The sequence below is a fragment of the Festucalex cinctus genome, chromosome 14 (assembly GCF_051991245.1).
Source record: "Festucalex cinctus isolate MCC-2025b chromosome 14, RoL_Fcin_1.0, whole genome shotgun sequence".
Classification (NCBI taxonomy): Eukaryota; Metazoa; Chordata; class Actinopteri; order Syngnathiformes; family Syngnathidae; genus Festucalex; species Festucalex cinctus.
Genome location: NC_135424.1, coordinates 20,506,927 through 20,517,500, shown reverse-complemented (window position 1 = coordinate 20,517,500; position 10,574 = coordinate 20,506,927). Strand labels below are relative to the sequence as shown.

General features: G+C 39.6%; 1 protein-coding gene across 1 annotated transcript in view; it reads left to right on the top strand.

The window, feature by feature from the left end:
* pcsk2 (proprotein convertase subtilisin/kexin type 2) overlaps positions 1–8,103 on the top strand; it is a 27,290-nt gene extending 19,187 nt beyond the window's left edge. Inside the window, exons 10-12 of the mRNA XM_077495667.1 lie at positions 862–962; positions 3,797–4,024; positions 7,128–8,103. Coding sequence (XP_077351793.1) covers positions 862–962; positions 3,797–4,024; positions 7,128–7,617 — 819 coding nt within the window. The 3' untranslated portion in view covers positions 7,618–8,103. The remainder of the gene's footprint in view (positions 1–861; positions 963–3,796; positions 4,025–7,127) is intronic.
* The last annotated feature ends 2,471 nt before the right edge of the window (positions 8,104–10,574 follow it).

Below are 10,574 nucleotides of genomic sequence, written 5' to 3'. Positions count from 1 at the left end.
TACTAATGTGTTTGAACTGCTTTTTAAAGAATAAAAACAGGTTTTGAGTCATTTGTTTTTTCAATGTAAGCTACGCAGCTACATCATTATTGTTGACGGTGGCATTGTGAGCAACAATCGATTTAATAACCGATTCAAAGCCTGACGCACTGCTTGATGCGGATGAACCCACGTGCACTGGACCATCACAAAAAATTGACTATTGGCGACTTACATCAACACATTGAACAATTTGATCAATTAATGGGGAGTCTGTATCGGCTTTTGAAGCTACATTTCAAAGCTTATTTTGTTCTTGACATGTCTGGAATGTATTAAAGTCGGGATTGACTGCATCAATCTCTGGCAGACCTTAGTTGATCATCATTGATTATTATTGATTAATTTAAGTGTTTTAATGTACAACTTGAAATCAGATACAATGAACACATGCACAACAATGCCAACATATGTTTTTTAATATGTCATCCAATCAACTTGGCCATAAAAAAAATAATAATAATAATCATATGACAAATTAGAAGAAATGATTTTCCCCATGTACAAAGCCAGCAGTGTTTGTATTCGCGATTATGCAAATGACCGCGGGCTGTTGACAGAGTCAGGGTCCTCCCCGGGGTTCTCTCGCTAATTGCAGTCAGGCTGTTATTGCGTCTAATTAAGCACTGAATGCCACAAATAAAGGTTGACTCGATAAATATTAGCATAACTTGTGTACTGGCAAGTTAATGGAACATAAAACTACTTTCACATCGATCCTTTTCTATCTCTTAAAAGAGCCAACAATAAACTTTCTTCAGCTCTTCCACACAGACAGTTAACCAATGATGCTTTAGTGGTTTGTTTTTGCTTGTAATTTAGGCCACCACCGACCTGTATGGGAACTGCACTCTGCGCCACTCAGGGACATCGGCAGCAGCTCCAGAGGCAGCTGGAGTCTTCGCGCTGGCTCTTGAGGCAAAGTAAGTGCTGTCTATTGTCCCCATTTAATGTTGTTGACTGTCCTCATGTTGAGTCAACATGCCCTTGTCTGTCATAATGTCCTCATGTATGACCTTGCCTAATTTACTAATCCTTTTGTAGTCTTGTGTTCTTGTAGTCTAAAGGCATACAGACTGTTATTTATTTATTTATTTACTTGTAGTTGTGTTTATTTCTACTGTTCAAGGTAATTTGTTATGAGTAACTGGCGAGAATGACTTTTTTCCTGACTTACAGTATTTATTTCTGCTCATTCAGTATATTTCTAATGAGCAAGGTGACACTCATTGAAATAACTGGCAAGAGGAGCAATCACATTCATTATAGGAAGCAAGCATGGCCCATGCTTGGACTTTGTTTTGACTCAGGATTATTCCTAATGGGTGTGGTTATTTCTATTGTGCAAGTTGGTGAGACGCTACCAATTACGCGTGTACAAGTTGTAGTTTTTAGGTTTTTTTTGTTTTTGTTTTTTTGTTTTTACTTTTTTCTGTCATGCATGGTGACACTTATAAGTGCAGTAACTGACAAGAACAGTGATTGTGACAATTGTGTGCATTGAGTGTAGATATACTGTATTCAATTTTTAATGTGTTTATTTTCATTGTACAGCATATCATATCATATCCTAGTGTATCATAGATTTTCTTAACTGTGTGTATTATTTCCACTAGTAGTTCTGTTTATTTCTAGGGGTGTGAATTGCCGAGTACCCGACGATTCGATTCGTATCACGATTCATAGGTCACGATTCGATCCGATACCGATTAATCCCGATACGAATTTATAAGTTGATTGTTGCAATTTTTTTTTACTCAAATTTAGAAAATACTAATCAGTAAACTTGTACATGTACACTGTAAAATGTACACCGCCTATTGAATCGATGAGAGAATTGTGTGCTGTAATATCGCGATATATTGCCGAATCGATTTTTTTTAACACCCCTATTTATTTGTATTATGTACTGTGGACATTATCAGGAATAACATAGAATGCATGTGTTTGTGTGTAACTGAGCATGCCATTGTTTTTTTTGTTTTTTTAAAAATACAATTTATTCCATGTTGTTCTATTTTGTTTTTTATTGTTTTTCCTACGCTCTGTTTTATTTCTGGTAGTTCTGTTTATTTGTTGCAGACAGGGGAAGTTATATAATAAGTGACAAGTCTGAACATTGCACACACATTTACCTTCGTATGACCAAACAGACCTTACTTAGCTTTTTTTTTTTTCTTTCCCCCCCCAAAGGTTTATTCCTTGTTCTGTTTAGTTATAATTGTGGTAGAGCATTTGTCCAATAAACACAGGTGTGAGTGTTGAACTCATGTAGTCTTTTGTCCTTGTCTAGTCAACTGTCCTCATTTAATATTATGTCCTTGTCTAGTCCTGTCCTCATGTAGTCTCCTCCTTTGTACCAAGATCATTGGATTCAGACGACATTCTGTGGAAAAGCATTTAATGTTATGTATGTCCTTCTCTGGTAAAACTACACAATAATCTTTTCAGTTATCACATTTTTCTAGAGTTATCTAATGAAAAAAAAAAAGAAGCAAACTTGAGCCGTTGAAATGGTGCAGTTGAGCAATTTTTATTTCCTTAAATCCTGTACTCAAGATTTCTCTGTGACCTCCTCAGAAGCATAAAGGCAGTCTACTTTCCAGAGAGCCATTTGCTGTGTTTATTTCCAATTTATTTACACCACTTGTACCACTGCCAGACAGCGTTTGCATTTGTGCCTGTGCCAAGGTCAGAAATCAATGATTTGGCCTCATAGATACCAATAGAATGTTGAAAATTGCACATAAATACTCTCAGTGCTTGTGGATTTTACAGTATGCATTTCTACATGTGCGCAACTGGATAAATGGGCCATATGTCGATAAAGTAAAAACCACAAAAGGTATTTTGCCGCAAACACTGGTGAAGAGCCATTCCTTCTTTTCCGATGCTTAATTTGTCACGCGAAAGCGCTGACAAGAATCTGCCCGCCATTAACAGACACCCGCTTAGCGTAGTTGTGCAAAGAAGCCACTGTTTGCTCTGCACACATGATGATGATGTAGCTGTCGGGAGTGAGTGGATGCGCTCGCCCCGTCAAAGCGTTTTTACGGTCCAAACACTTGAATCACGTGATGGCAGGAAAGCAAAGCAATTACAGTCGTAGTTATTAAAACAAAAGGGGGTGGTTTGTTGTCGGGGAAGAATGGGTAATAATTGTAATGATCTCAGATCATAAAGGCTAGGTTTGCACATAACTGCTGAGCTCATTTGAGCCATGTTATTAATTCCATTGCTAACCAAAACAGCAGCGCCTAATGAATCAATGTGTGGAGTCTTACCTGTATTCTAAATTGGTTGTCTGCATAATATTCACAATATTCTGCATAATAAGATGATCGTGTGTCATGAACAAAACTCTTCTTTATTTTTCTTAATTCATTTTCGGTGTATAAGGTAAAGAATGTACTGTATATGATATTAAAAAATATCAAATTCATAAAACTATATATAAAAATACATACAATTTTGTGTATATTTAACATGTTTTTATTGAAATTTGTTTATTATTTATTTATTTTGTGAATTATAATAAAATAAAATGTAGAAATCAGAATGAATTCTTATTTCACTTTTATTTTTACAATTTTTGGCAAAAATAGAGCATCTATCATAACATTGTTTGATGTTACAATTCCAAACCAAAACAACTCCTATGGATTTCTTTTTTTTAAATGTTTCATTTCAGAAACTATGGACATTTCACCGCAGATATTCATTTCTTCTACCGTTCTGTCCCCATCCCCTACCACAGCCCCGACCTGACATGGAGAGACATGCAGCACCTCTCAGTGCTGACCTCCAAGAGGAACCAGCTCCACGACGAAGTCCACCAGTGGAGGAGGAACGGTGTAGGCCTGGAGTTCAACCACCTGTTTGGCTACGGCGTGCTGGATGCTGGCAGCATGGTGAAAATGGCAAAAGAGTGGAAGACAGTGCCCGAGCGCTTCCACTGTGTTGCTGGATCCATCCAGGAAAACCAGTAAGTCCCATTTCTTAAAAAAAAAAAACGTTAATGTACTGAATAGAGGACAAGTGAATGCCTGATATGGCCTAAAAACATATCAATTGCCATTCATTTTCTGTGTTACACGATTGAGTTAAAGATGGACGCAATTTGAAATGCACGTTCTTATACTATCTTTACACATAAGTTAAAAAAAAATAGAATTTATCATTTTTTTTTTTTTGGTATTGAATAGCGACAGCTTTTGTGTCATGACTACAAAAAATTACACTCCTTTCATCTGTAATCATAACTTTATTTTTTTTTTAATTAGATGTATCTCTTATTAATTAAAATTGTTGAAACAATAATGTAACCGTTTTTTTTTTTTGTTTTTTTTAAAATTTTGGTTATTTAATAGTCTGATGTCTCATGACATGATACCATCTTGACGGATGCTTTTTTTGTGCTTTTTTTTTTCTTAATATAATAATTTGTATGTTTATGTATATATACTTTCATTATTTCATGACAGATCCTTATTTGTAAATTTTGATGTGAAAAATCAATAATAGGAATTACAATATTTATATACACTTATATACTGTATGTATTAGTATTGTTATTTATGTGTGGTATGACTACATCTGAAATATTGATGTTATTATCTTTCAAAATCAATATCACTTTCCACCTTTTGACAAAGAATCAACAAAAATAAAAAAAATACTAAATAGATTTTTTTTTTTTTTTTAATAAAAATAAGTGCATGCCAGAGTTTTGATAACAATCAACTCAGCAATGAAAGGATGGGTCAGACTGTCTCTTTATCTGTTGCCAGTCCAGCTGTGTTCCATCTATCTCATTCACTTGCCAGCCTCCCTCTGCCCTGCTGGCCATTTTGTGTTAACCTTTACTGCCCCCGCCCCACGCTCCTCTCTGCTCTCGTGGGCTCCCCTCTCTGTTGCTTTATGAGATGGCGCGACTCAAAGGACCCTCGTGTGTGCTTTCCTCTGCCCTCCTAATTGGCTTGATTAGAGGAACTTAAATGCTCTGACCTCGAAAAACTGTCAATCACAGACTGTGCTTGATGAAGATTGTTTAGAGAGATAATTTGTGACAGCGCTGTTGTAGAATAAGTATTTTCAATTTTAAGATAAATGAAGACAACATGTTTACATCACAGTCAATCCATATAGTAGGTCTCAGCCTGCTCTCTGCTTATTTAGGAATATACTATACTAATGAAATAGGTCCAAAATAAAGGATAGGAGAAAAGTAGCTGTAGAGATAAATGAAGTAAGCCATAAAACCGATGAAACAGCCTTTATAAGGCACAGACGCTAACGATAATGTCTTGCCTTTTGTATGCTAATTTTAAGTTGCGCAAATGGAGGCTACGTCACGCGTCTTCGTCATCTTGCTGTTCTACACAGCAGCACTGCCATGGGGGCTGCTCAGCAGCCTCTATTGTGCCGGAGAAATAATTACGACAAGGCCACCTCTGATGAGGCCGTCTCTGTGGGGAAAAGCAATAAACATCAACAAAGCCCGGGCTTGCGCGCACTACGCCGCGTTTCTGAACACTGATCTGATAGCGGTGCTGGCTGTCTGTGACTTACTTGGCTGGAGGAGAAGTTCTCATTATCATAGGAGCTGGCGTGCTGAGCCACATTGTCTGACTTGGGTGCTTTCAATCTCCAGTGGCGATGTGTTCTCCTTCGCAGAGGAGAAATGGCTTAGAGGAGGCGCACAGGACGTAGTCGAGTGTACAAGGTTTTCTGGCACTTAAGTATGGAGCCACCTCGTGATCATGAACCTTCTTTGGTAAATTTCCACAAGAATTTATTGTACATCTATGTGCCTATGTGCAATGGTACCTAATGAAGTGTCCAATGCGCATAATGTTATTATGCTCCTGCTACTGCGGTCGCTTCGGTGAGCTCAGCCTTCTTTCAACCGCTCCTGTTTGAAGCTGCCTGCAATGCGGGCCGAAGCTTCTAATGCTAATAAGCCTCCACTGCAAGCCGCTACCCTGCTGTGTCTTCGCTCCATAGGAGACGAAAAAAAAACAAAAAAAAAACACCTGGATTTTCCACTCCCTTTTTTGGAACAAACCCATTATAGGGGCGAGGTGAACTAATCTCCTTTTGCATCCTAAATAAGGATTCAGCTTAGCATGTGAAACCAGCAGTCAAAAGTGCTTATAAACTTTACGCCACATAATTTGCCTTTAATTTTAGCTGTCCGGACAGACAGACATTTCCATTTTTTTGACCGCTTATTCCTCACAAGGGTCGTGGGGGGTGCTGGAGCTTATCTCAGCTGGCTTTGGGCAGTAGGCGGGGGACACCATGGACTGGTTGCCAGCCAATCGCAGGGCACACAGAGATAAATAACCATCCACACTTACAAGCACACCTAGGGACAATTCGGAGCACCCAATTACCCTGCCATGCATGTCTTTGGAATGTGGGAGGAAACCGGAGTACCCGGAGAAGACCACAGACAGCCATAGTAAGCAAAAATCCAAGCTATTATCCCTGATAACATCCACTTACAGTGGAAGTCAACCTTTAACATTTTTTTTTTTTGCAATAATATGTTATATGTGACCTCACTAGTGTAAACATGATATTCTTATTACTATTACGTTTGTGGAATATGAGTTATGAAGCAAAATCCAGCCATTTTTATCCATCTGAGCAAGTGGCAAAATGGCCGCCCCCCATTTTGCAACTGTCGACTGAAGATGACATCACAGTTGCTCAGGGCTCAGGCAACAACCAATCACAGCTCATCTTTTTTTTTTTAAATTTATTTAAAGCTGAGTTGTGATTGGTTGTTGCGTGAGACCTGAGCAACACTGATGTAATCTTCAGTTGACAGCAAGTGGCAAAATTGCACCCCTGAGATTGATAAATGGCTGTATTTTGCTAGAAGTGGGGCGAGAAGTGGGGCTACATAGACATATTTATTTTAAATTCTGATGGAAATTTTTCTTGAGTGGGAAATTATGGTTCCAATTCACAACCATTCAACTGTGACAATTTCCTCTGTCCTACTTGCTTTGAACCATCACAAATGATACATTTTTGCCACATAGCCTTGACACGTCCAATTTATCATTCTCCTCCAGTAAAATCCAGTCCGGCAACAAGCTGGTGCTCGCCATCTCCACTGACGCCTGCCAGGGCAAGGACAACTTCGTCCGCTACCTGGAGCACGTCCAGGCGGTGATCACCGTCAACGCCAGCCGCCGCGGCGACCTCAACGTCAACATGACCTCGCCCATGGGCACCAAGTCCATCCTGTTGAGCCGACGGCCCCGCGACAACGACTCCAAGGTGGGCTTCGATAAGTGGCCCTTCATGACCACGCACACCTGGGGCGAGGACCCGCGCGGGACCTGGGTCCTGGAGGTGGGTTTCCGGGGCGAGGAGCTCCAGTGCGGTGTCCTCAAGGAGTGGACCCTCATGCTGCATGGAACACAAAGTGCCCCTTATATAGACCAGAAAGTGCGCGACTACCAGTCCAAGCTGGCCATGTCTAAGAAGGAGGAGCTGGAGGAGGAGCTGGACGAGGCCGTGGAGAGAAGTTTGAAGAGCTTGCTGAGGAAAACCAACTGAAAAAGAAAAAAAAATAATCCCATCTGCATGTGTTGCTCTCATCGCATCCTGTCTTGAGTATTTCTTTGTTGCCCACTCCTCAATCTGCTTTTTGTACTTTCAGTTCCGACCTTCAATGAATGTTTATCAATAAAAGTACAATATATCCTTCAGTAATCTACACAAAGAAACTACATCATCATTTTTACACTTGAACACACTGTACATAAAACAAAAGGGTCCACTCTTAAGCTTTAATTGCTCTCTTTCTCTCTGTCGCTTCTGCCAAATGTTGTACAGGTTGTGACTGTAAATTATTCCGTGTCATCCTTCTTAAAGTTCTGTTTTTATTTTTGTGACATGCTCCGTTTGTACAAACGAGAAGGAGCGGAATGTGTGATTCATTTGCAGCCTGTGCTCCTCCGTTTGTATTTCATAACCTTTGATGTACACTATAATAAATCTATCCAGCTGTTTATTAAAGCCCTTGTGTGATTCGAAGCAGAACGTTCTCCAGAGAAGTAACATGCAATTTTGTCCGTTTTGGTGTGTGGAACAACAACATGCAGGCAGAAGAAAGACTTTTTACAATGGAAAGTTGAGAAGAGTTCATTCAATGGTCAACCTATGGCTTTTTTTTTTTTAATAGAAATTATTATAAATTTAAATAAAAATACATTGGGAGGCACGGTGAATCAGTGGTTAGCACGTCCGCCTTCCAGTACTGAGGACTCGGGTTCGAGCCTAGGCTCCGGCCTTTCTGGGTGGAGTTTGCATGTTCTCCCCGTGCCTGCGTGGGTCTTCTCCGGGTACTCCGGTCTCCTCCCACATTCCAAAGACATGCTGGCAGGTTAATTGGGTGCTCTGAATTGTCCCTAGGTGTTCTTGTGCGTATGGTTGTCTGTCTCTGTGTGCCCTGCGATTGGCTGGCAACCAGTCCAGGGTGTCCCCCGCCTACTGCCCAAAACCAGCTGGGATAGGCTTCAGCACCCCCCACGACCCTTGTGAGGAGCAAACAGTTCATAAAATGGATGGATGGATGGATGGATGGATGGATGGATAAAAATATATTTCAAACTCGCCATTATAACAGCTGTGGAAACTGTAGGAAATTTTACATTTCAATATTCTTAGCAATTGTTTAAAAAGAAGCTGCATTTTGTACATGTATTTTTTTTTATATGTTTAACTGTGCAGTTTTAATATTGTAACATTTTAGCATAAAATCAAGTTAACACTGTACATTTAACATTTTTAATGATGAATGACAAATCCCGCAATGAGAAAGTTCCATTCCATTTTCTCAAACGCGTATTCCTCACAAGGGTCACTGGGGTGCTGGAGCCTATCCAAAGTGGCTTGGGGCAGTAGGCGGGGTACACCCTGAACTGGTTGCCAGCCAATTACAGGGCACACAGAGACGAACAACCGCTCACACTCACAAGCACACCTAGGGACAATTTAGAGCGCCCAATTAACCTGTCATGCATGTCTTTGGAATGTGGGAGAAGACCAGAGTACCCGGAGAAGACCAACGCAAGCACGGAGAGAACATGCAAACTCCACCCAGGAAGACCGAAGCCTGGACTCGAACTTGCGTCTTCAGTAGTGGGAGGCGGACATGCTAACCAGTCAATCACCGTGCCGCCCTCAATGAGAAAGTGATTAAGCTAAATGTTTTACGACAAATTCTTTAATTCTTCAAAAAATAGCTATGCTAGCAATACTAAGCTAGCATTAGCACTGTAAACAAGCTAATGTTAGCTAGCCATGGCTGCTATATTGTAGTATGACTATATTCAGTCTTACTAAATCACATAATGAATTGGTTATAATCAAGTTATTTTTTGGAGTGTACAACCAATTAAAAATAATTAAAAAAACAAACAAACAAACAAACAACAGTATATAAACCTACATGCTGAGCAAAAATGTTCCTAAATCTCTTGCTTGTTTACTGATGTTATGGCCAGTTGTTAGCAAACGATGAATGGGAAGGGTGAGTTCATGGTTTGTTTGTTTTTTGGTGGTGGTGGTGTTCACGTGACATTCACAAACTGTCAACAGTCAACAGCAGGTCCTACAGGGCAAAATGGGATCGCCTAAAATGTAAAAACGGGTGGATTTTTCTGCTTCATTCATATTCCATGAGTACATTAAGCGTAATATTGTGTTTAGACACAAACATAAGCCTATTAAGGACATGTTTTTATTTACTTGCCATTTTAAAACAAACGCATTCTAAAATAATAATGAGACACAGGTTGGGAAAACAGAAGGGTAGACTTCTGTTAAAGGTGGGAGCTTTCCAGCTTCAATCCATTTTAAAGACCAAATGTGAAGTAATTTCATGAAATACCATATAGAGTCACAATAGAAGCATTGAAACACTGTCCAACAAATAAAGTATGAAAAAATAATTTATATGTTATATATTTGACGAAATAATCGCTTTTCCGAAGTTTGAGCTTGTCGGGCGACAAACCCGGAAGTGATACGTCACCCCGGGAACAGCGATGGCAGCGCTCCATGCAGACGCTATAGAAAGCCACTCAAACGTCGATTCAGACAGCGATATCAGCGATAGTTTGAGCGAAAATGAGGAGAACCAAGTTTTTGAAGAGTTGGAGGAAGAGGAGGAGGTTGGTATTTTATACGTTGGACCTTACATGTACGAGCCAGATGCTAATCAGGATGCTGATAGTGCGCCCAGACGACCTGACATGGAATGGAGACAAGACTCGTCGAGATTACAAGATTGGTAAGATATATGTAGGCAGTGGTATTTTTTTTTTTTATTTGAAGATGCCAGCATTTGGGCATAATTTTATATTTTTGTCTGACGTTTTAAAAAAATAAATAAATAAATCGGACTTTATGTTCAAGCAGTTACTCAGTACTTGAGTATTCTTTTCAGCAATGTTTTTTTTTACTTGTACTTGAGAGATTTATCAATGACTATTTCTTACTTTTGTACA